This window comes from Salvelinus namaycush, chromosome 2 (assembly GCF_016432855.1).
Source record: "Salvelinus namaycush isolate Seneca chromosome 2, SaNama_1.0, whole genome shotgun sequence".
Lineage (NCBI taxonomy): Eukaryota > Metazoa > Chordata > Actinopteri > Salmoniformes > Salmonidae > Salvelinus > Salvelinus namaycush.
The window spans coordinates 60,118,595-60,145,005 of NC_052308.1; the positions used below are offsets into that span (position 1 = coordinate 60,118,595).

Genomic DNA, 26,411 nt, shown 5'->3' on the forward strand with positions numbered 1-26,411 from the left:
AAAAGTGCAACAGTCTACGTATTTACATCGAAAGTTCAATTCATATTTACACTCCTATCAACCCTCTTAAACCAGACTATCCCCTCCTGTGCATAGACGGCACATAATCTATACAGAAAGAGGACCATAATAATAATACTATGGTCATTTAGCATTTTTATCCAAAGCGATTTTCATAACTGTTCAGCATTCACCGTGACCAATAGTGTATCTGAATCAATCAACTTCAATCCCAGTTATTTTAAAAGCACGTTTTACCTCCGCCATTGTCACAAAGTGCTTTACATATATTCAGCATAGTGTATAGATTCAATACAGTGACCCATATATTCAGTATATGTAGTAGGACCAGTCGTGTGTCATATGATAGGCCGTCTCCTCTATCTAGGACAGAACAATGCCATTACCACCCCCCCCCCCCCCCCCCCCCCCCATCCTGGTTCTTCCAGGACCCCATTCCTTGACCTTCTGCAGTCCAGACAAGTCTATAGTCGCCAGGCCAGAGGCCCCAGCCGGACCCAGGCTCTCAGGTTGCAAGGCATTCCTTCAATATCCCCACAGCATCCAGACACATTGTGGAAATGTGTCTGGGCAGCCACAGTTTAACGGATACTGTTACACACCAAGGGAAAGGTTTGAAATAGCTCAGTGTGACTAGCCAAGTGGTGAGGAACAGTGAAACAATGGCCAGTGGTGCGAAAAGCAGGAAGTGGGGTGGATAAGGATTACAATGCACTTTAAAGGTTCCAACGCAAATCAATGGCATTGAGGATGCTGTGGGAGAAGATTCATTTAAACCCATTTTCTCAATTGTAATGTTTGGGAGCCATGATATGCTGGTTAGCATTCTCTTTTCCCTTTGAGGCATGAGTTTAGGACAACAATTCTCATTTGACATACTTATTGCATTGAAAGTTGATACAGTTGTGATTAGGTGAGGCATGGGTAGGCAACCCTGTTCTTGGAGTGCCGCAGACACTGCAGGATTTTGCTCCAACTAGGTACCACACCTAACCAACTGAGGTAATTGGTCAGTTAAATGGTTGCCTAAATTCAAAACACCTGGTCTCCCAGGTCGGTTACATCAAAAACAGGAAGTGCCTACGTCACTCCAGGACCAGGGTTGTCAACCCCTGTGGTAGGATCTGGCAGCTCTACATTGGATCATGCAGGTGCGGGTCAGTTGAGAAAAAAAACTGAGTCTGTTCGAGCAACAACAAAACAAATGGCTGACCTGCGCGTCACTGACTGACTGTCTTCATAGTTAGAATGTTCAACAAAGACGTCATATCTTGCCTCCCTCTTTTGAAGTTTTAAACCAGTTTGCTGATACCTCTAGCTTTATGTCCTATTCTTCTTTCGTGCACCTGTAGATGCCAGTCCCCTGCACTGCACCTGGACCAGCCGAGCGACAAGGAGGGAGAGGGCCGGAGAGAGGGGGAGCCCAAGCTGGAGAGGACCAAGTCTGCAGGTATGGGTTACTCTTCTTCATCACCAGCATCATCATCATCACCATCATAAGCATCATCATGTAATCACCAATATCATCAACTGTGCTATGAAAGAGACAGTCAGTAGAAATGCAGCAAAAAGGTCCGCTGGAGACAGACAAAACAGAAAGCAATATTAACTGTCATTCTTACAGATTCAAGATTGTCATTCACATTTAAGTTTTACCAAACGTGTCATGTTGTGATGTCAACAAATGACAAATGTGCTTTCATAGCCTGTACCTTAAAATAGAATGACTAAGTAATTGCCATTCCAATTAATTTTGGGGGAATTTCAGGAACTGCATTGAATAAATGGCAGTAATGGCAACTAGGGTCATATTCATTAGTTCACACTGTAGTAAAAGGTTTTGCAATGGGAAATGAAAACAAGCGTTTCTTATTGGACACATTCAGGTAGTCCCTCCCCACTTTAATCTGTTTGCTTCCATTTGGTTCGTAGTGAATATGACCCAGTTCAAGTCCTATATATATATATATATGTATATGTATATATATATGTATATATGAAGAGTTGACCTGACATCAATTCTAATGGACAGTATCGTAGAAATTGTACCACAAGTATTTTAATGAGATAGTTTTCTTTGAGATATAATTATCACAAATTGTCTTCCTCTTTTGCAGAGGCCAAGTGGCACCATCCCTCCACGAAGATTCTGAACATGAGGGAGAGAAGCCAGCCGAGACAAGGAGCAAAGGACTCCCCCAATAAATACCAACATGTGAGTACTCATACTTGGAAAGAGTTAGTTATTTTAATGTTTAATGAGGGTTGCCAGGTTGACTTTGATTTTACAATGTAATGCTTTTTTCTTGTCATGTTGCATTTGGGTTAGTTTGTTGCGTCTGTCATGTCATGCAATAGCCTACATTTGAGCGTCAATGGGAAGTATGTCTTGTAACACTGTTTCAGGACAAAATCAGTTAGTTGTAAGACCCTTTAAATAAATAAATCATATGTTTCATTGGTTTCATATGAAACCAATGACAAAACATCATGGCCATTTGGTGAATATATCCCATAGGACTTTGTCTCGTCAATCGACAAAGGCTTTGGTAGACCTACCTATGCGCTCCCAGAGCACCTTATCCCCTACTAGCAACATGCATGGTCGGTTTGGACTGCAACACGACACCCTTGACAGATGGGCCATGATAGGCCATGATACCGTACATATTGTCATCTGATCTTTAGGGTCGCACCTAGCAGTAGAGAACGGCTCGGTTACCCATACAGCCCCAAGCCTACACAGTACCATGGTGTGTAGCGCTATGCCTGCAGGGATCGAGGCCCGCCTCCTCTCGTCCTTGACGGATCAGGCTAGATTAGGTCAGCTTACCCTTGTCGGTGGTGACGTTTTTGCTGTCGCTTTGGATTTATTCTCCTGTACTACCCCCCCCCCCCCCACCACCTAATCTGAAATCAATTGAAATGTGTATTGAAAGTAATGGCGACGCATGGTGAATATCGATTCATGTGCATTATTTTTTTCATTAATATTACTATGAATGAGGAAGCATCCCAACAATTGGCCCTGGAAAAATATTGCAACGTTTGAAGCTTGAGGGGATGCTGCTGCTTTTGCTGATGAACAGGAAGAGGGGTAGAATGTATTTGTCTCCCTATGCAGACCGCATTAAAGTTTCATATGCACTGTAAAGGCTGCCAAACATTCCCAGGGTCCCAATTCCATAATGCTAAAGTTTTAAGCGGTTAATATATTCCCGAACCGGTGAATAAACCCACAATGTGTTTTTCCGCTATATCTGAGATTTGATTGAATTGTGGCGTAAGGATACATAGCTTATGTATCATCGTTTTTTAATGTATACTAGTTGCCGAAATCCTTGTTTCCTCAATTCCTCTCAAAGCTCATTGGATGTCTGAGGGAGGGGTCTTGGATCCTTTACTCCAATGCGCTTTGAGAGGAACTGAGGAAACAAGGCCGGAGGAAGCAAGGATTTGACCGTTAATTTTCAGACACAAATGAATGCCGCTAACCACTAACTATTGTTGTGTTTGATCTCCCAGTCTGGCTCCAGTCACTCCAGCAGCAACACTCTCTCCAGCAATGCCTCCAGTGGCAGCAGCGACGACAAGCGCTTCGGCTCGGGCGATCCCATGGACCCCGATGCCCTGGGCCTCATCTACATCAAGGGCGCGTCCACCGACAGCGGCATCGACACGGTGACTTGCATGCCCCCGCCGCCTCCCCCTCTACCTGGCTGCAGCGGAGGTGGCGTACCGGGGGTCTCGGCCGGCCGACCAGTCCCCCAGGATGCCCGAGGGGAGCAGTGGGTAGTGGAGTACTCCGGAACGGGGGGCTATCACGGAGCGGGGACACCGGAAGAAGGGTTGACGTCACAAGGCTACAGCACCCAGGCCACTTCGGCTGGGCACGTAACGGACGGGAGCCTGGGCGACCTGAGCGAGATTTCCTCCATGTCCAGGTAAGGTGTGACTCCAAGATAAAGTTCCCCTAAGTACAGATCTAGGATCAGCTTCCCATCCCCTAGTCCATTAGTGGGGAAATCGCAAACCTGACCTACGATCAGCGTCTAGGGGTAACTTCTCCCTACACCAAGAGGCTGACTGGATCCCTTTTGTCTGACCAGTGACCAGTGCTTGAATTGTGGCCACGGCTCACCGATACAGAGTACCAGCATCTGAAATGTTGTTCTGCTTGATTATCGGATTATATTGTAGAATATTCACTCTAAAATGAACCCTGGTACTGTACAATTGAAATCAGTTCTGGTACCTTTTCATTTCAATTCAACCACTCCCAATGACACTTCATAATGTGAGGTCAAACTGCGCCTGTTTTCAATGTCTGTCATTATTGGATGTGAGTTATTTTTGCTCTAGGCATGTACACACATTACACATTGGCACGATGAGTAAGCAGGGACGGACTGGGACAAAAAACGTCCCTGGACTTTGACCTAGACTGGCCCACCACAACCAGCCCGCGGATATTCCACTGCCGACGCACACACGTGTACACACACCAGGCCCTAATACCACCACCTGCATCACAGCTACTGTACACAAATGCAGTACTATAGTGGTACAGAACTCACATACTGTAGACTGTTATAAGAGTTCTACAGGACACATTCTGAATTGTCATGATTGAACAACATCCCATCATCTGAAGCCGAGCGTAAAACAGAGAATGTATAATAGCTAAAATACTCAGCGAGACCGAGCACTGGCTGGCTTCGCTATGTCAAAGTAGTAGACAACACTACTACACAGTGAACCAGTAAAAAAGACACCTGCATTTTGGGTGTAAAGTGAATGGTAAGTAAGCAAGTTATAGACAAATGTCCTTGGCGAACTTATTGGAAGAGTAGCTTTCTCAGCAGCTCACTTTCCTCTAGCTCAGCACACAAATTCAGTTGTATTCATAGTTTTAGCTACAGATTTATAAATATAGCAACGTAGTGGAAACAATAGCTTTTCTAGTCGGAATTAATCATCATAAAATTAATAGAGAAAAGGCGGCTGTGCTGTGTCAAAGGCTGACTTTACAAGCATTTCACTACACCCGCAATAACATCTGCTTAATGTGTTTGTTTGAAGCCCTACTATTGTCATTAGTCAAATCCCAATTTATTGGTCGCATACACATAAGTACATAGTAAAAAATATGATTAAAATATGAAATATAATATGTTGTAGTTCCTATTCAACTAAAGTTGAGGAATAGGGCTTGAAATGACTATGGCTGGCATGCACATTAATCAAGAAACTGTCTGACTGGCATCATGTTACTGCTATAGTTAGTTAGTTAGCCCAATATTGATGTTGTGTTATCCATGTCTCCCTCCCTGCCCTGGATCCCCTTTGCCTACCGCTTCGGCTGCACTGACTTTTGCTTGTGCCATGCTCACAATCATCGGCTGTCACTGTCCTTTACTTCTGCTAGAACTCTTTGTCCAGGGCCTGTGGCATCCCCCTTGGCATGGGCTACATGCACGTTGACGTTAGCACTACCACTAGTAGCAGCACTACTGAATAAGTCGGTTAATTTCCTACATTTGGCTGCATCTGACTCGAGGGACTTTTTTTTTGTCTCTTAACTTTCCGACCCCACCTTAGCGTTTTTTTTTTGTGTGGTAAGGGTGTTGTGGTGTTACTTTTCCATGTTGATTTGGGAGTTTTCCTAAGCGGACTTCTCTTTATAGCTAGCTCAACTTCTCGTGAACGGGAGCCACTGCTCCCTCTAGTTTTTCTCCATGCTACTTGGTTCACTCTCACTTATGACTCTCTGGTTCATTTGTATACTGTCTGGGCTGTGTTCGTGAAAGGAAATGTTTGGAACGTTGCAGATAGTAATGTAATAAATAGAGCTGACATGATTCCCCTGTAGTGTTAGCCATTTTGGTGCTCCAGATGGCTAGTCCACTACTGTAAGGCTAAATAGGTAATTGTTGCAAGGCTGTGCCTGCACAATAAAAACGTTTATTCACATAGACACCAGGTACATCAGCATCGATAATGACGCAGCTAAAGTAGCCAGCTACTAAGCAAAAACCCCCATGTCGTCATCGTCACAGAATCTCCCCACCGGATTCCCAATCCATTATTTTTGTACTTCCTCTCCAAGCTTGTGCACAGTAGCCTGGAGTCAAGGTTACCTTTCCAACATTTCATGTCCTTCGTTTTTGAGTTAGACCGAATATAATAGAGTTTACAGTTTCCTGCCCTCCATTACGGGGTCAGACGGGATGAGCCCAACTCTGCAGTTTCCTGCTGGGCCAGGCTGAGAGGTGACACCAGTACCTCCATTTTTGGGTCAGATGGGACTAGATAATAGTCTTAATTTTCATGCTGTTTCAGTCTGAGCGGCGACGTCACGTTCTCCATTTTAGGTCATGGAAGTACTCTACTGAGCAATGTATTTGTCATTTACACGACTGCGTGGTGTGGCTCTGTGCTTATGGTGTGCTAGTGTACGGGGAGGGTTAAGGGGAAAGTGTTCTGGGAGACGATTGGTTGGTAGATTAAGCCGATTTTAACAAATGCCTGTGCGCTGGGTGTTTCTCCAGGCTCTCTGTATTGGCTAATGAAGGCCGAGTTGGATGTGTTGGTCCACCAGACGTGCATTTGGGGCGAAAGTGTCTGGGAACAAGATTATGCTAAAAGGTGATGACCGGTCTGCCATGTTGTGGCAGGCTCACTGTGGCCATGGCATGATCCTGCCTCCCCCGCAGTGGGCACAATGCAGCATTTAATGAGGTGTGACACATTTGCCCTTCGCTGCCAGCGGCACCAGTGCAGTGTCATCATGCCCCAATTGGTATCATCACTATGTTGTCCGCATAGGCAGGGTTGGCATGAATTCTGCTGTAGTAGGCTAGTGGAGTCATATGAGATGGGATCAAAACCTGCTCCGAGAACCACACAGTGCCCATCGTGAGGAGAACCACTGATATGGGTAGCAGGGTTTGGGTCAGTTCAATTCAGGAGGGGAGTTATCCCTCCTGATTATCCCATGACTTGACTGATATAAAATGGACTGACCCCAAACCGTGGATTTTTGGTAGCCACTCATATTTGACGTAATTGGCCAACTGTGATCACATGTTTCTGTCTCTGTTTCCCTAGTGGCTCACGGCACTCTGGCAGCCCCTCGGAACGTGGTCCTAAGACCTCCACCTCGGTTGACTCTTCCAAAGTCTACATCGTCTCCTCCGGCGGCATGGTGACAGGGGTGGGGCTTAATGCTGCCGTCCACGCCCGCCAATCACCAGGCAAAGAGTATCTGATTGGCTGGAAGAAAGCCGAGGATGGCTCTCCAATGGAGGATCTGGGCAGGCCAAAAGACTACAGGTGAGTAAATAAGCAGTGTTTTGTGGAGTTGTATTCTTACTTGGACATAAAACTTGCTCCTAGAGCACTGTCAATGTTCTACAGCATCATAATAGTTGCCGGTGCCACACATCCTTTTTCTCCCTCCCACTGACAAGTTTCCAGCCTCGACTCTCAGTAAACCGTTGAAATATAGCCCGTCGTCCTATTTTAATAAAGAAGCCACAAGTAGGTACGCTTGTCAACTTTACTAGTACTTTCCTGCTAACCTTTGGCCAGGTTGACCTCGCAAGCGAGGCTTCGGCCCTCAAAAGGTCTTTCTTCGTGAAGTTAACTGAACTGGAAAGAAAGATGGCGCGCTGACAAACTGTCTGCTTTGGTCCTGTTGAAAAGGTTGCAAGTCATACTGCCATATTAACCTACCCATTTTAGACAGGTTCTGATCAAAGGGGACAGCCATATTAAAAGTAACCACTGATGACCTGATGCTCTGACAGAATCCTCTTGACACATGTCCTATCTTATTAATAAGTAGGAGTTGAAGCAGAGTCCTCGAGTACGGTCTCTCATTTAGCTAGTGTGAAGTGTCCATCGGCTGTGTGACCTTTTCTGTTCACAAAACAGCCCCCGTTGGGGGCATAGTGCCCCCAAAATAAAAACAACATTTGAAATGGAAGGGACTGCACATAGCTAAAACAAAACAAGTTTGGATTGCTGCATCTACACTACAAGACCAGAAGTAGGTGGACACCTGCTCGTCGAACATTTCATTCCAAAATCATGGGAATTAATATGGAGTTGGTCATCCCTTTTGCTGCTATAACAGCCTCCACTCTTCTGGGAAGGCTTTCCACTAGATGTTGGAACATTGCTGCAGGGGACTTGCTTCCATTCAGCCACAGAGCATTAGTGAGGTTGGGCACTGATGTTGGGTGATTAGGCCTGGCTCGCAGTCGGCGTCCCAATTCATCCCAAAGGTGTTCGATGGGGTTGAGGTCTAGGCTCTGTGCAGGCCAGTCAAGTTCTTCCACACCGATCTTGACAAACCATTTCTTTATGGTCCTCGCTTTGTGCATGGTGGCGTTGTCATGCTGAAACAGGGCTTTCCCCAAACTGTTGCCACAAAGTTGGAAGCACATAATCGCCTAGAATGTCATTGTATGTTGTAGAGTTAATGTTTCCTTTCACTAGAACTAAGGACCCTAGCCCGAACCATAAAAAACAGCCCCAGACGATTATTCCTCCCCCACCAAACTTTTAACACTATGCATTGGGGCAGGTCCGTTGTCCCAGCTTCCATCAATGTAATTGTCTGCCTCTTTTTAAATCCCCCATACATTATATACACTGCTCAAAAAAATAAAGGGAACACTTAAACAACACAATGTAACTCCAAGTCAATCACACTTCTGTGAAATCAAACTGTCCACTTAGGAAGCAACACTGATTGACAATAAATTTCACATGCTGTTGTACAAATGGAATAGACAAAAGGTGGAAATTATAGGCAATTAGCAAGACACCCCCAATAAAGGAGTGGTTCTGCAGGTGGTGACCACAGACCACTTCTCAGTTCCTATGCTTCCTGGCTGATGTTTTGGTCACTTTTGAATGCTGGCGGTGCTTTCACTCTAGTGGTAGCATGAGACGGAGTCTACAACCCACACAAGTGGCTCAGGTAGTGCAGCTCATCCAGGATGGCACATCAATGCGAGCTGTCGCAAGAAGGTTTGCTGTGTCTGTCAGCGTAGTGTCCAGAGCATGGAGGCGCTACCAGGAGACAGGCCAGTACATCAGGAGACGTGGAGGAGGCCGTAGGAGGGCAACAACCCAGCAGCAGGACCGCTACCTCTGCCTTTGTGCAAGGAGGTGCACTGCCAGAGCCCTGCAAAATGACCTCCAGCAGGCCACAAATGTGCATATATATATATATATATAAAATGTATGGGGGATTTAAAAAGAGGCAGACAATTACATTGATGGAAGCTGGGACAACTTCCATCAATGTAGTACCAGTCAAAAACCTACTCATTTCAGGGTTTTTCTTTATTTTGGCTATTTTCTACATTGTAGAATGAAAGTTAAGACATCAAAACTATGAAATAGCACGTATGGAATCAAGTAGTAACCAAAAAAGTGTTGAACAAATCAAAATATATTTTACATTTGAGATTCTTCAAAGTAGCCACCCTTTGCCTTGATGACAGCTTTGCACACTGTTGGCATTCTCTTAACCAGCTTCATGAGGTACTTACCTGGAATGCATTTCAATTAACAGGTGTGCCTTGTTAAAAGTTAATTTGTGGAATTAGCTCTAATGAATTTATCCTCTGCGGCAGAGGTAACTCTGGGTCTTCCTTTCCTGTGGCGGTCCTCATGAGAGCCAGTTTCATCATAGCGCTTGATGGTTTTTGCGACTGCACTTGAAGAAACTTTCAAAGTTCTTGAAATGTTCCGTATTTACAGACCTTCATGTCTTAAAGTAATGATGGACTGTCATTTCTCTTTGCTTTTTTTAGCTGTTCTTGCCATAATATGGACTTGATCTTTTACCAAATAGGGCTATCTTCTGTATAGCACCCCTACCTTGTCACAACACAACTGATTGTCTCAAACGCATTAAGAAGGAAACAAATTCCACGTCCATTGGACTGCCAGATGGTGAAGCGCGAGTCATCACTCCAGAGAACGCATTTCTGAGAGCTTGACACCACTCCAGCCGACGCTTGACATTGTGCATGGTGATCTTAGCCTTGTGTGCGTCTGCTCGGCCAAGGAACCCCATTTTATGAAGCTCCAGGTGAACTGTTCTTCTGCTGACGTTGCTTCCAGAGGCAGTTTGGAGCTCGGTAGTGAGGGTTGTAACCGAGGATAGACAATTTTTTACTCGCTACGCACTTCAGCACTCGGCGGTACCGTTCTGTGAGCTTGTGTGGCCTACCACTTCGCGGCTCAGCCGTTGTTGCTCCTTGACGTTTCCACTTCACAATAACAGCACTTACAATTGACCGGGGCAGCTCCTAGCAGTGTCGAAATTTGACAAACTGACTTGTTGGAAAGGTGGCATCTTATGACGGTTCCAGGTTGAAAGTCATTGAGCTCTTCAGTAAAGCCAATTTACTCCCACTGTTTGTCTATGGAGATTGCATGGCTGTGTGCTCAAATTTTATAAACCTGTCAGCAACGGGTGTGGCTGAAATAGCTGAATCCACTAATTTGAAGTGGTATCCACATAGTTTTGTGTATATAGTGTAGGAGTAGCATTCATGGACATTCTTTTGCTGTTATATTATATCATGGCATGACAGGTTTCATTGTAATTGTTATGGTTGGTGGAGGATAACAAGAGTAGAGCAGAATTTTCATCCACACTTTACATCACATTGGCCTTATTCCAAGGTAACTATGTAATTAGTTTGTACTAGGTATGCAAGAACAAGTAGTTAGTGTACTTACCACTGCACAGAAACGTTTAACACAAAAGTAACAGGTTTATTATATAGTCTGCTTTATAAGGCCAATGTTATTTGAGGTATGACCATATTTTCTTCCTAAGTAGCATAGACATTTTGACAGCTATATGCTTGCATATCAGCCATGTACAGCTTTTGTTTACATCTCAATGTACATTACCATTATTTTCCTCCTTTTTTCACTTGGGGTTTTCTACATCAGTGGAGTGGAAGGCGTATTGTCTTTCCTACTAAAGACTCTAACACTGAGATCCAGGTACACTAGCTTTACAGAAGCCCGTTTGGTTCAATAAACCTCTATGTACGCTTTATTTTACAATCCTCTATTTACATAGTATTTGCTAAGAAATGACATTGTACAATTGGGATTATATCATATTTACTTCTTTGAGATTCAAATCACCATTTGGTTGTGTGGAAGTCTCTTTAAGTTAAGTGCATCATTTCTTCATAAATATTGGGCGGAGCCCGGTTGAAATAGGGTGGTAAAATAAATCTGCCCACTTTGTCACTCGCATGGTGTCTGTACACAACGCAACCTGTGCCTTCCGTGACACCCCACCCCCACTCTGTGTGTTTGCCTGGAAACGGCTACTCCCCAAACTTAGATGCCCTCCAGTTGAAGAACTGTGATTGACTGGTTCCGAACAGCGTATTGTAAAAGATTACTCCCCTGTGTGTGTGTGTGTGTGTGTGTGTGTGTGTGTGTGTGTGTGTGTGTGTGTGTGTGTGTGTGTGTGTGTGTGTGTGTGTGTGTGTGTGTGTGTGTGTGTGTGTGTGTGTGTGTGTGTGTGTGTGTGTGTGTGTGTGTGTGTGTGTGTGTGTGTGTGTGTGTGGAGAGTCAACCTTCAATAACCCTTTACAGTAGTTCTTGTAGTATCCTTCTTTCTTATGACCATGCTTATTATTTTGTCTTTCCCAAAGAGCTGTGTAATGTACTGCCTGGTCTTACTTCTGTTAGCTTTATGCTTCTATTTTTGGTCTTACTGTTTTTGCTCTTACTGTTCAGTCTCCCACACGTGTCACTGCCCCCTCCTTTACCTCACCTCTTGTGGGCATATCACAAATTACCCCCTATTCCCCATGTAGTGTACTGCTTTTGACCAGGAATGGGGTGTTATTTTTAGATGCGTTCTTTGTTCAGGAGAGTCTGCCTTCCATCTACCCTTGTACAATTCACAAGAAACTTCAATTAAACTTATAAGCTCGTCTCCAATGCAACTCTCTTACCTTTGTTTTTGCCCCCATCTACACTCTCTCCCTGCCTGTTTTTCACCCCTCTCTCTCATTCTTCCCTCGTTTCTCCACCTCACTTTCTCTCTACCCTCACTTTCTCTCTACTCTCACTATATTCTCTACCTTACCATCTTTCTTCATTTATGCCTTTTTCTCTCTCAACCCTATCTCACTTTCTTTTCTCTCCTCTTCGTCTCCCCCTCCCCCCCTCTCTCCATTGCATCCCCCATCCTCCCCTGGGGAGCAGGCTGCGGGCCATGCTGGGTGCAGACGGCCAGCTCCAGCAGGTCCAGCCCAGCCTGACCAGAGAGGCCTTCCTGAAGATGATGCTGCCCGACAGTCCCCCTGAGGAGGGAGGTTGTGGCAAGGTGAGCCACTGTTCCCTCTAGGTTTTTCTCCATACTACTTGGTTCACTATCACTCCCAACTCTCTGGTTCATTCGTATACTGTCTGGGCTGTGTTCAGTGAAAGGAAATGTCTGGAATGTTACCGATAGACATGTAATACATAGAGCTGACATGATTCTCTAGTGTAGTGTTCCTCGTTTCCTCCTCTGACAATGAGTGTCTTGCTTTAATTTCCTTCCCTCCTTCAGTCGGCTCCTTCCTCCGCTTGACATAATCCATTCGGGTTGCTTGTGATATTAAAAATCAAGGCTGGCACCGTTTTCAAATGAACTGAAATTAAAACCAAGGGTGGTTATAAGGCGCCAGACTCACGCTAACCTTTTCCTAGCACAGATTCCTTCCGCTTATCGAAAGGTTAATTTAGACGTCTCCCGTTCAATGCCACCGGCCATGGCGACTACCGTCGGGGGGGAAAAGCCCACCCACTTGATGCGAAGGCTCTTGGGTAATTAGAAGAAGAAGAAAATGTGGCCAGGAAACAAGGGTGGAGGTGGAATGGGAAGGGAAGGGGTTGATACAAATGGATTTGATCTGGGCGCTAGCAAGCTGCTCTTCAGACCTCTTTGTTCACTGATTGAAAAATACATCACAGGAATGAAAGAAAATGGCTGCCAGCAACAAAATAAATAGTCTTGACATATCCTCCTGTAATAGATGGAAGATTTGTCTATCATTATCTGAAGCCCTGCATTGATACCAACTACTATGCACAGGGAAGCTATTGTAAGATAATTGAGGGGAAATTATTGGCTCTCATTTTTGGCACTGTGGTACACCGAAGTTACTGTTTTGCCAATTTTGTGGAAGATTCAAGCTGTTTTTTTCCTAGTTTAGCACATACCAGTTGGCGCTTTAATCACTCCTTCCGTTGTGCAGCCCTCCGAGATGTAAAATGTCTCCGAATTTTCTGTCACCCTTTTTCCCTCCCTAATTTTCTCTATCTCTTCCCGCAGAGTCTGACTGGTCCTGGCGGCCTGCCCATGTCCCCGCGGAGGTCCCTGTACCGGACCCTGTCGGACGAGAGCCTGTGCAGCAGCCACAGGAAAACCCTGTCCCTGGTCAGCTCCCGGAGCTCTCTACTGGACCAGGCCCTGCCCAACGATATCCTGTTCAGCACCGCCGCTGGGCCCTACCACAGCACCCTGCCACCTCGCATGAACCTCGGCCACAGCCATGGGGCGCCGCTACACAAGAGTGAGTGAGACTACGCCACCTAGCTGGCTAGCTAGCTAGGTCTTGTCGGTTTGTGAGCATAGAATTCAATAGAACAGATAGGTACTAGATAATTGAATGTATCTCTATGGTTGAGAGGGAATAGGGTTGGTCAACCTTTCTCCTGGAGAACTACAGGATGTATACACTTTTGTTCCAGTCCTGCTCTAACCCACCAGATTCAACTAATGCCGTTTTTACCTTAGAATCAGTGTTAAAGTACCAAAGTCTGCTTTACATTTATTATATATTAGTGAAACCTTGGAGTACATTTCGTTGATTCGGACGTTCAATTAGGAATGGAACGCGTGTTACGAAATCATTAATGTATCTGCCAAAGATGGAATGCTACTGAGGTGTAGTAACAAGGCAAATGGTGCTGAGTGGAAAGCTGCATTCACCTACTCCTGAAAAGTACTTAAAGGCCCACTCTGTGATATTTACAGCCACTTTTATATTTCTCCAGCCTCATTCCTCAGCTTTATAGTGAACAAAGTGGCGGGGCAGCCATTTTGATTTTCAAATTAAGGAGTGGGCTATAGAAATAAAAAATATCTAACTGTGAGCTCATTGTGGTCAATTAAATGCAAACGCCCTTGCCAGTCTGAAGCTGAACTTTACGAGACCTATCGTAAAAGCTACAGCGTATGCCACTTTCAATTTCCCATCTGTCTTGTATTAGGTGAGAATTCATAGGTGTTAAATTGATGCAAACCGATTTTAAAAAGCTTAGTCTTTTTTTTTTTAACACAGTTAGATATTGGATATTTTCCACTGGGAAAAACATCCCGGTGTGTGCTCATTGAGTAGGCACGATATTAATAACCCTTTCACTGTCGGTCCTCCTTGCGTTCTTTGTTGAAGCATTCTATCCACTGGTTGTATTTCACAATGAGAAAAAGGGGCTGCTAATCCAGTCCTTATGAAAGGAATACCCCTCCCCCACATTTGAGGGTGGAGGTGTGTGTGAATATGTGGTTGCGGTGTCTTATTTAACTCTGTGGGGGGGGCTCAGAAACCAAAATTAAGGATCATGAATCTCCAGCTGTGTGCGAGATTAAGTTACCCATGTGTGCCTATGTGTGTTTTTATGCACACATTTGTGTGCCTAGGTTTGTGTGAATCTGTACACCAAAGCTGACCCCTGTGGGCGTCCCCTGGATGCAGGTTAATTGTCTGTCTGGCGGTGGGAAGCTCCCCCTTAGTCTCCGTCCTCTAATCAGCTTTCAACAGCAGACTGTGACATTGGGTTAAAAAATAAGTAACCGTGTTCTTGGCAGTTTTCCAAGCAGGATTGCAATTGTTTTGTATTTTTTCACATTTTGGGAGGGGGGGGAGACTCGCAAATTGAACAGGGTGGATTGTATTTGCTTAAGGGGAGTTGCAGATGCCTGAAAAATGTATGTTAAGGTGTGAGATGTTTGTGTTATGCTTTGGTGGAAAATGCCCATCTTTCATTCGTTTAGAGTATCATCTTATTTAAACTGTATATTTGATATGTATGTTTTTACTGACTTTGAAACCTAAAACCCCGAAATTACTTTGTTAATCTGCAAGCAGGAGCAGGTGTTCCAAGTGGAGAATGGATGAGCACTGATGTCTCATTATCGGTAGACAGGAGAGGGGGGGGGGGGGGGGGAGGGGGAAAAGAGGGGGGGGGAGGGAGGAGGGAGGGAGGGAGCACCAACTGTTCCCTTCACCCAAATCGGTGAGGCTGTCGCTCACTTATCTAAACCGAATTGTCTCATCTCTACAGATGAGCTGTGGTTCTCTGACAGCTCCCTGGCCGACCGTTGCAAAATGGCCGATGGCAGTCTGATGCCCCTCCCGGAAGCAGTGTCTGGCCTGGACTGGTCCCATCTTGTTGATGCCGCAAGGGCTTTTGAAGGTAATATAACGTCTAGATTCATCATACTCCCGCATGGCATTAAACAAAACTGTGTACTTATTCACTGTTTGACCTTTTGATGCTCCCAAAAGCTTACCCAGCTAACAATTAACATTGCCTAGAACAGTATAGAATGTTTTTGTCAGGTACCCATTTGGTTGTGATGTGAAGGGGAATCTTCAGAAGGGGAATCTTCACATTTGTTGGACCATTTTCATTCAAGCGGGATACGTTTGAACAATGTTGAAAGGGAAACGTTATCTGTGTTGTAACTCGACATTCGAGGAACATCCCTATGGACGGACTTTCTTAAAGCACGTTAAACCTGGACCAACAAAGGCTATGGGGATGTTGTCTCCATACCTACCAGAAACGTTGTTCCCTAACCTACCAGAAATGCTCTGGGAACACAAAAATGTTAGCTAGGTGTAAGTGGTACCTGATTAACATTTGCTGCTACCAAGGTGTCGTGCTGTCAAATCTTTTGTCCCCAGTTCTCATCAGGCTTTCAGCGCGTTAACTGTTACCCTTTTGTTCACTCAATAGGACAATTCCTGGCCTTTATTCAGTGTCTAAATTGTACTCAATGTTTTTTTCCCACTCTGGTCAATTTAGGTATCTTATTTGGCGTGAAATTCAATGTGTGAAAAGACCATTATAAAAAAATATATATATATTTTCTCGTAATGTTCAGATGTGATTTCATTGTACGTCGTCCAATTAAAGTGACTGTACATTCATTCAAATTGATCCCCAATATCATCTTGACCCAGTCAAAATCTACAGTCTCTCCCATTGTCTGTGTCTGCCTTGAACTCAGTCTGTCTACCGCGAGGTGCTAATTAGCAGGAAGTGGAAGGAGAGCGAGAGTATTTGGGGACTTGAGAAACTAAGCATTATCACAATGGAGCGCACAGCAAGGAACCATTTTGCCAAATTACTCAAACCCACTTTGCGCCGTAATTGCAGCCCTTTCTTGCACACTTTCTCTGGCAATTATAGCTTCGCTACCTCGGTCAACTGTGTTCAGGGGAAGCCGGGGAGTGTTTTTCTGGTAACCTGGAATGACTTGGTTTTATAATGTAACCTTTATTTAACTAGGCAAGTCCGTTAAGAACAAATTCTTATTTACAATGACGGCCTAAGAACAGTGGGTTAACTGCCTTGTTCAGGGGGAGAACAACAGATTTTTAGCTTATCAGCTAGCAACCTTTTGGTTACTGGCCCAATGCTCAACCACTAGGCTACCTGCCGCCCACTAGACTACACTACCTGCGCTACAGAATGATGTACTCCCGATTTTTTTTATTTTTTTTATTTTATTATAATTCTTTTTTAAATTCTTCCTTCATGACCAACTGATGTTTATAGACTGGATAGGTTGGAACCGGTGACCACATTTCTTTACCCTGAGCAACGAGGGGTGGGGCCGGGGACTCCATTGACTAGCATTGGGCTGCACAGCAGCCTTCGATTTGCATAGAAGTCAACAACAGAGAAAAGAGGGGGAACTAATTTGCTTGGAGAGTCGTGGGAGTGCTGACCCTGGCATTATTAGCCCGGGCTTGTTGTGTCATTTAGTTGGCTTGTTTAGTTTCGTGGTGCTCGCTGTGTGTTCTCAAGGAAGTGTTGCTAAGCACGCAGAAACTCTAGCATGCTAGCCCTCATTAGCATGCCGGGGGCAAAGGGCGTGGTGAGCGTTAGTAGCAACTAGCGAGCATTATTTCTGTTTCCGTAGACTCACGCATACTAGAACAGGACAAATGGTTCACTTTCACAGTCAAGAGTGCAGCGAAACAGACACGAAATAGACATTCCTTTCTCCTTACGTGTCTCATTCTTCAGTTGTGATTCATATTTATCGATGATAACTTAACCTCAAGATTTATCTTAGACCGTTTGTTTGTTTTCCATATTGAACAATACAGAAAGAATGTCATGGGATGTTTTTCTTGTTTCCAACTCAATATAGGCTAGTCTTTTTATTGAAGGAAAATGAATACCTGACTCTGTTATAGATCTCTCTCTTCTTTACTTTCTCCCTTGCCCTCCTTTGTATTCTTTGTTTTCCACTATGGTAATCACTTCACCTGTGATTTACTTCAATCAGCGTTAAGCCAATGTTGAGACTGAATTAAAACAGAGAGTGATTGTTAAAAGGGAGAAAGAGGGATGTGTAATTATGGGTGAGATTTTCACAGCTTCGGTCTCTCGCTTGTCTCTCAGAAGCAACTTCAGTGAGACACTTATCTTTAGTGAGAACCACTTTCATCTCTCTTCCCTCTCTCGCTCTTACCTCTCACTCGCACTTCCCCTTTTCTCTCTCCCCTCTTCTCACTCCTTAGCGGGAACAATCTTAGAGAGAACAGCTCCCATCCCTTTCCCCTTCTCCCTCCTTTCTGTCCTCAAATACCACATACCACATCCGCGTCACCTCTCAATACCGTCCAACTATTGAGAAGACAGACGCAAGTGGGGGATGGTTGGTGCTGCCCTTTTGCAAGAAACCTAACCTCAATTTCCTCACTAAGACCCCTTGGCTTTCTAAATTGATATGTGATGCCGACTCGGACATCTGCTAGGCTATTCTGACTTCTCACAAGCTTAGTCTGTTTTTTCTTGTTTTCTTCCTTATCCAGAATTGTCCTATGCTCTTTATCTGGAAGGTAACAATAGTGTGCTGTGCCGTGTCGGTTACTAAGAAAGGGTACTGGCTTCTCAACTCGGCAACCCATCGGACTGCAATTTGTTCTAGCCCAGTGCTAACGCACTTGAGTCAACTAACCACGGGCTGTTTGAGTTGTTGACTAGTTGAATCAATTGTGTCAGTGTTGCACTAGTACACAAATGTGCAGTCATGTGGGTCTTTACAGCTGGAGTTGAGAGTCACTGGCTTACAGTGCCTTCGGAAAGTATTCAGAACCCTTGACTTTTCCCACATTTTGTTAGGTTACAGCCTTCTTCTAAAATTGATTACATTGTTTTTTTCCCTCATCAATCTACACACAATACCCCATAATGACAAAGAAAAACAGGTTTTTAGAAATGTTTGCATATTTATACAAAAATAAATAAAACTGAAATAATACATTTACATAACTATTCAGTCCCCTTTACTCAGTACTTTGTTGAAGCACCTTTGGCAGCAATTGCAGAATCGAGTCTTCTTGGGTATGGCGCTACAAGCTTGTCACACCTGTATTTAGGGAGTTTCTCCCATTCTTCGCTGCAGATCCTCTCAAGCTCTGTCAGGTTGGATGGGGAGCGTTGCTGCTCAGTTATTTTCAGGTCTCTCCAGAGATGTTCGATCAGGTTCAAGTCCGGGCTCTGGCTGGGCCACTCAAGGACATGCAGAGACTTGTCCCAAAACCATTACTGTGTTGTCTTGGCTGTGTGCTTAGGGTTGTTTTCCTGTTGGAAGGTGAACCTTTGCCCCAGTGTAAGGTCCTGAGCACTCTGGAGCAAGTTTTCATCAAGCATCTCTCTGTACTTTGCTCCGTTCATCTTTGCCTCGATCCTGACTAACTCCCAGGCCCTGACGCTGAAAAACATTGCCACATCATAATGCAGCCACCACCATGCTTCAACGTAGGGATGGTGCCAGGTTTCCTCCAGATGTGACGTTAGGCATTCAGGCCAAAGAGTTCAATGGTTTCATCAGACCAGAGAATCTGAGAGTCCTTTAGGTGCCTTTGGCAAACTCAAAGCTGGCTGTCATGTGCCTTTTACTGAGGAGTGGATTCTGTCTGGCCACTCTACCGTGAAGGCCTGGTTGGTGGAGTGCTGCCGAGATGGTTGTCCTTCTGGAAGATTCTCCCATCTCCACAAAGGAACACTGGAGCTCTGTCAGAGTGACCATCGGGTTCTTGGTCACATCCCTGACCCAGGCTCTTCTCCCCCGATTGCTCAGTTTGGCCGGGTGGCCAGCTCTAGGAATAGTCTTGGTGGTTCCAAACTTCTTCCAGAATGATGGAGGCCAGTGTGTTCTTGGGGACCTTCAATGCTGCAGAAATATTTTGGTACACTTCTCCAGATCTGTGCCTCGACACAATCCTGTCTCGGAGCTCTACGGACAATTATTTTGACCTAATGGCTTGGTTTTTGCTCTGACATGCACTGTCAACTGTGGGACCTTATATAGAAAGGTGTGTGCCTTTCCAAATCATGTCCAATTAATTGAATTTACCACTCCAATATAGCCTAGTGGTTAGAGCGTTGGGCCAGTAACCGGAAGGTTGCAGGATCGAATCCACGAGCTGACAAGGTAAAAATCTGTCGTTCTGCCCCTGAGCAAGGCAGTTACACCACTGTTCCCCAGGCGCCGAAGACGTGGATGTCGATTAAGGCAGCCCCCCCCGCACCTCTCTGATTCAGTGGGGTTGTGTTAAATGCAGAAGACACACTTCAGTTGAAGGCAGGTATCCCCCTTTCCCAATCAAGATGTAGTAACATCTCAAGGATGATCAATGGAAACAGGGTGCACCTGAGCTATGAGACTCGAAGTTGAGCAAAGAGTCTAAATACTTATGCAAATAATTTTTTATACCTTTGTAAAAATGTCAAAACCTGTTTTCGCTTTGTCGTTATAGGGTATTGTGTGTAGATTGCTGAGGATTTTTTTAAATCCATTTTAGAAGGGGTCTGAATACATTCCGAAGGCACTGTATATTATACTGTGAGTGGGGCCTTAACTGTGTGAAATCCAGTTTGCTCTCATATTTAACCCGCCGCCTGCATGTGTGACCCTCTTCACCCACCGAGAGAGTGGATCCAATTGTTATATACAGTGCCGTGAAAAAGTATTTGCCCCCTTTCTGATTTCCCTATTTTTGCATATTGTTGATACTGAATGTTATCACATCTTGAACCTTTATTTAATATTAGGTTTTGTTGAAGATCTGATCATGTTCAGTATGAAAAAATATGTAAAAGTAGTGAAAATTAGAAAGGGGGAAAATACTTTTGCACAGCATTATCACTACATAATTATTGCTTTTAGAATAGACCTTGGCAAAGGTTTAGGGGTGGTGGAGCTAACCATAGCACCTCAACAGGATCCATTCTGCTCTACATCGCTCCCTATTAATCATGCTCTCCACCTCCATGGTTGCAAGAATGGACTGCTTAAAAGGGCTGCACCAGAATGTGCCTTTCCTTAGAACATTGCTTTTGGAGCATTTAAGCACTACTGTAGCTTATTTGCACTGAAAGTGGACTAAACACCGTGTGGGTAGCTGAACTGTATCTGAGGGATATGCTGTCTCTCGTGTTTTCAGGTCTGGAGCTCGACAAGGATGCCAGTCGTCTGTGTGATAAAGACAGTCAGAAAGACTCACTAGGTGACATGACATTTTGCTCAACACAGCTCTCTACTGTTTTCCTCTTCGCTGGAATTACTTGACTTTTACTACTACTCTAGTTAGTTACTGCCATTGGTGCTTTTGCTATTACCTCTATAACTCCTACACTTTTATTTAGTATGAAACCAAATCCAATTCGGGTTTCTACTAGCATTTCTGTCAATACTACCAGAGCTACTACTACAACAGCTAATGCTTCTGTCACACTACAGCAGCTACTACTACCACTACCATTGTACTTCTACCACCACCTTCTACTACTAGCTGCCTAGTGCCTCTGCCTAGTGTTACCTCAACCACTTCTTCCATTGTGATGTTTTCTCCTGCTTATGTTTGTTCCAGCCTAGCATTAAAACGCCTGACTAAACTGCTCTCCTCTTCTAATATGACATTTCTATGCAGTTATGGACATTCTTAAAGTCGAGATGTGTGTCATGGTGTTTAAAGATGCACTATGCAGAAATGGCTCCGCCATTTCCTGGTTGCTAAAATTCTAATAGTTTGCCTAATTTCAGTGACTAAGCAAACAAGTGTAGTGTAGAGAATCATTGTGCCATCTAAACTGCTGTGAAATGTATTTTCCATAGCTGAAAATATTGTACACTGAACAAAAATGTAAAGTGTTTGTCCCATGTTTCATGAGCTGAAATAAAAGATCCCAGAAATGTTCCATATGCACAAAAGTTTATTTCTCTCAAATTTTGTGCTAAAATTTGTTTACATCCCTGTTAGTGAGCATTTCTCCTTTGCCAAGATAATCCATCCACCTGATAGGTGTGGCATATCAAGAAGCTGGTTATACAGCATGAATATTACACAAGTGCACCTTCTGCTGGGTTCAATAAAATGCCACTCTAAAATGACAAGTTTTGAGGGAGCATGCAATTGGCATGCGGACTTCAGGAATGTACACCAGAGCTGTTGCCAGAGAATAGAATGTTCATTTCTGTACCATAAGCCGCATCCAATGTCGTTTTAGAGAATTTGGCAGTACGTCCAACCAGCCTCACAACCGCAGACCATTTGTATGGCGTCGTGTGGGCGAGCGGTTTACTGATATCAACGTTGTGAACAGAGTGCCCAATGGTGGCAGTGGGGCTATGGTATGGGCAGGCATAAGCTATGGACAACCAACACAATTGCATTTTATCAATGGCAATTTGAATACACAGAGATACCGTGACAAGATCCTGAGGCACATTGTCATGCCATTCATCCGCCACCATCACCTCATGTTTCACCATGATAATGCACAGTCCCATGTCGCAAGGATCTGTACACAATTCCTGGAAGCTGAAAATGTCACAGTTCTTTCATGGCCTGCATACTCACCAGACATGTTTGGGATGCTCTGGATCGACGTGTACGAACGCATGTTCTAGTTCCCGACAATATCCAGCAATTTCGCACAGCTATTGAGGAAGAGTGGGACGACATTCCACAGGCCACAATCAACAGCCTGATCAACTCTATGTGAAGGAAATGTGTCGAAACTGCATGAGGCAAATGGTGGTCACACCAGACACTGACTGGTTTTCTGATCCACGCCCCTGCCTTTTTTTTTTAAGGTGTCTGTGACCAACAGATGCATATCTGTATTCCCAGTGATGTGAAATCCATAGATTAGGACCTAATTATTATTTTTTTCTTCAATTGATTGATTTCCTTATGAAATGTAACTCAGTAAAGTCTTTTGAAATTGTTGCATGTTGTGTTTTATATTTTTGTTCAGTGTATTTTCAAGCTGTCTGAAGCTGGTGTACAAAAACAAAGTAAAAGTGGCAAAAACGAAACTCGAGAATGGGACGCATAGATATAGAGCACATAGAACAGATCTACCGCCCAAAAGTCACATATTGCAGCTTTAATAGTATTGTTTGTGTGCGTTTCTTTAGCAGCGGACCAGGATTCACTCTGCTCCATTTTGGACGTGGAGCAGGCCCAGCAAGCCATGGAGCTCTCCCATGAGCTGAGTCGGAGGGTGGCTGCGTCGGAGGCCGCCGCTCTGAAGGCAGGGTAGGTGTACTGCGCCTTTGGGTGGGGCAGGCAGTTAAAGGAGCCTGACTTAGCAGAGAAGGGGATTTAGTTATTGAAGGTCTTACATATACGTATGTTTAACACTACTTACTGACTGAATGCACTGACAATAGCATGAATGCCGAAACTTTGTTCATCCTCTAAAGGTGTGTGTGTGTGGGGCGGGGTTTTCACTCCGAGGTTGGTGTAATACATTATGATAATGCCCTTCTAGTGTAAGAGCTTTTTGAAAAGGCTGCCTAAAATTTCAGCCTGTTTTGGTGGGATGGAGTTTTGGTAAATTAGTTAAACGACCAATAAGAAAGGGTTCCAAACCTCTCTGCCCACTCAGACCTCTCATAGACAGTCTTAGCAGTCTTTGCTTAAAAAATTGCTCTTTGCTAAGAAGCTATTTTTGTTTCTTTTTGACCATTTTCATTGAAAACAATCACAGTACGGTGCTTGCTTGTTAACCAGAAATTATTTGATATTGAGATAAAAACGGCTTCATTGATTAACTAATAACTACACCAATTTTCATAACTTACCTTCACTCTGATTTTGATTGTGGACCCGCAACACTGTTCACTTAAATATGTTTTAAGTCCGTGACCTGGTCACACCTGAAGTTTGCAAGTAAACAATGCCGGTGTTTGTCAGTTGTTAAGCCTCGCTTCATAGAGTGATCTGATTTTGATGATGTATATAAGCATATACCATCGAAGACAGACATGATGAAGAGGTCAATTTCTATAAGACTGCTCTTTAGACTTGCAAAACTTAAAGAAGCCTGTCTATCTCTATATAGGGATGGCTCTCCTGCTCTGCTCACGGGCAAAGTCCTCCAACTGGAAGAGATCCTCAGACAGCTGCAGTTCGACCTCAGAAAGGTAAAGTCAACTCCCCGAAGCACATCATGTCCAGTGAACCACTTAGCATATATAACAATAATAACATGGTAATTTTAGCAGATTAATTTTATCCAAAGTAATGTGCAGCTAACACATGAATCAGTATTCTACTATGATGTACTAGAATGGTCTATACAATTTATCTGTTCTAAAATGTACTCCTCTCTGTTGGTGTATTTTGTAAATCATACAACCCCAGCAGGCAAAACCGGTTGTCATTGTCAGGTTGTATATTGATTGTAAAAGGATGTTTTGTATGTCTTTTCAGCAACCACAAAATGTCTCTTTATCGGACCAGATAAACAACCAGAATATGATTGCTTTCCCGTGATGTGTTGACGTCGTCATATAATATACATCTTTACCTGGTTGTAACAGAGACCACTTGGTTGTGATCTGGTTATACGTCTTCTCATTCAGAAAACCAGTGTACAACCAGACAATTATGTCATAATGAAGATACATGTTGTCCTCTGTGCCAAATGGTGATCATATGTAAAAGCCAATGCCGTCATGCCAGGTTGCGTAATAACCTGTGTGTGTGTGTGTTCCCTCACCACAGGAGCAAGAGGACAAGGCCATGTTGCAGGAGCAGGTCCAGCACTTGCGTCAGGACAACATGCGTCTGCACGAGGAGAGCCAAACGGCAGCCGCCCAGCTCAGGAGGTTCAGCGAGTGGTTCCTACACTCGGTCGACAACAAGAAGCCCTGAGAGAAAAAACACTGACACGCACACACACTGACACACACGGCAACATGGCCGTTAACTCCACATTACCTGAGCCAGTGGCATGTCAAGAGGGACGATGTCTGCAGTGATTCAAAGTGAATAGCCATCGCATGAGAACGAGAAGTTGCGAGTTAGCGTGCTAATGCTAGTAGCGTTGTTTTGAAATCAAAACAACAACATGAATTAGTGTAAATATACCAAGGGGCCGGGGGGAGGGTAAAGGGATACATTTATAGAAGGTTTAGATAAAGGGGAGGAAGGGAAGAATGTAGCAGACCTCATGTTTTTGGCTATTTGCTTATAGGAAGGAACATGTGAATTTAAAACAAATGAATGTAACTTATGTGAAATCTATATTCTTTTGCCGAATAAGGCAAATGTAAAACGTATCAGTTCCCTCAGTAAACAACAATGAAAAGAAGTTCACCCAAATAAAATGACTCAACTTTACCTTGACTTTTAATGTATTATAAAACAACCGAAATAACTAAGGTGTTATAAGGTTCTTGTATAAAAAAAGCTAATCTTTAGTAAGTTTTGTAAAGTACTCCACTGTTTTGAACAAAAAAAAATAGAAATTGTCCTAGCAATAAATATGGTGATAGTCACAAAACTGTTATTAATGGTTAGCACTGATTGTGGTGTTGTCGAGATTGCGGTTGTATTGGATTTCTTGGAAGTGTTTATTTTGCAGGAACAAAAATGTGCCTGACTTTAACTAGTGGTGTATGGATACTGTAGTCTTTTCTGTTGTTGTAGTCCCTCGTCCTTTTCCAACCCCACGCCTTGTCAACTACTCTCACTAATGATGTCTACCATGATGTTATTACCTTTTTATTTTTGCCACAGAGATAAGTATTCTTATGCAGTTGACCCCGAACACTTGCAGGTACACAAGGTACCGCCAAGTGTATGAATTATGTATTTTCAATGCCAAAATGTGTTTGATGGTCTTTGTACAGTACTTCAGAGAAAGTGTCTTGTATTTAACACTCTTATTTAAATTTACCCTCCAAATTGTTTATTTTAATATTGAGTATTTTGTTCCTTTCTGCACTAAAAAAGATTAATGGCTCCTTATTGGCAATATCTGTATAGTTGGCAAGAGATAAGATATAAATACTATATACATATAAAGGGTTATTTCTGGGAAGTCCAACGTTTGGATGCTTCTAGAATACAGCCTGTTGTTTTGTATGCCTTTCTTTCTTTGTAAGGTGTTTTGTTAAAGATGGGACAAAAGGTTTGCTTTTTTAATAAATGTAGGATGTTGGAAAAACAAAATGGACTTAACACTGTCATTTAATTCCAGCGACAACGTTTGTGAGTATTAAGGTATTTTTTTGTAAAGTTCGGGGCTGTTTTGCGGACAGAAAATGTCTTTAAAGAGACAGCCTATAGTATGTCCCTGATGAACTGGTTAGTTGACATTCTTGACAAAAATCGACTATAATCAGTGCCACAGTGTTTTGTCGTGCCATGCAGTCATTTGTCCTATTGAATTATGGGTAACACTTGTACAGGGATCACATATTAGGCACAATTGGGAATCTGCATAGTAGCAGATGTGCCTTTTTTTATAGGTCAGGCCATTATTCAAAACGGCTCTCTAAAGGATCTAGCAAAAGTGATGCCTGGCTGGCTGGAAGCAGGTGTTCTGGAGTGTAGCACACTGTCATCATATCTTATTAGACCCAGATGGGCCACCAGTGTCCACAAGCATCATCCATATGAACCTTTTGAATAATTCATGGTTTGGAAGAAATATCATTGTATTCCTTTCGAAATAGAATTTTCAGATCTGGATCCTGGATCCATGTGGAACTAATAAAAAAATAGAAA

The 26,411-nt window shown here is 43.7% G+C and overlaps 1 protein-coding gene across 3 annotated transcripts in view; it reads left to right on the top strand.

Annotated features, from left to right (window-relative positions):
- LOC120065226 (signal-induced proliferation-associated 1-like protein 2) overlaps positions 1-25,751 on the top strand; it is a 102,962-nt gene extending 77,211 nt beyond the window's left edge. The window contains exons 12-22 of one of the 3 annotated variants that reach the window (XM_039016035.1): positions 1,374-1,471; positions 2,139-2,236; positions 3,547-3,965; positions 7,132-7,356; positions 12,292-12,412; positions 13,406-13,646; positions 15,421-15,552; positions 20,829-20,891; positions 22,808-22,928; positions 23,737-23,818; positions 24,402-25,751. In XM_039016035.1, coding sequence (XP_038871963.1) covers positions 1,374-1,471; positions 2,139-2,236; positions 3,547-3,965; positions 7,132-7,356; positions 12,292-12,412; positions 13,406-13,646; positions 15,421-15,552; positions 20,829-20,891; positions 22,808-22,928; positions 23,737-23,818; positions 24,402-24,551 — 1,750 coding nt within the window. In that variant the 3' untranslated portion in view covers positions 24,552-25,751. Of the gene's footprint in view, positions 1-1,373; positions 1,472-2,138; positions 2,237-3,546; positions 3,966-7,131; positions 7,357-12,291; positions 12,413-13,405; positions 13,647-15,420; positions 15,553-20,828; positions 20,892-22,807; positions 22,929-23,736; positions 23,819-24,401 lie in introns of those variants that run through there. The other 2 variants (XM_039016044.1, XM_039016052.1) reach the window with 2 other exon arrangements.
- Positions 25,752-26,411: the final 660 nt, after the last annotated feature.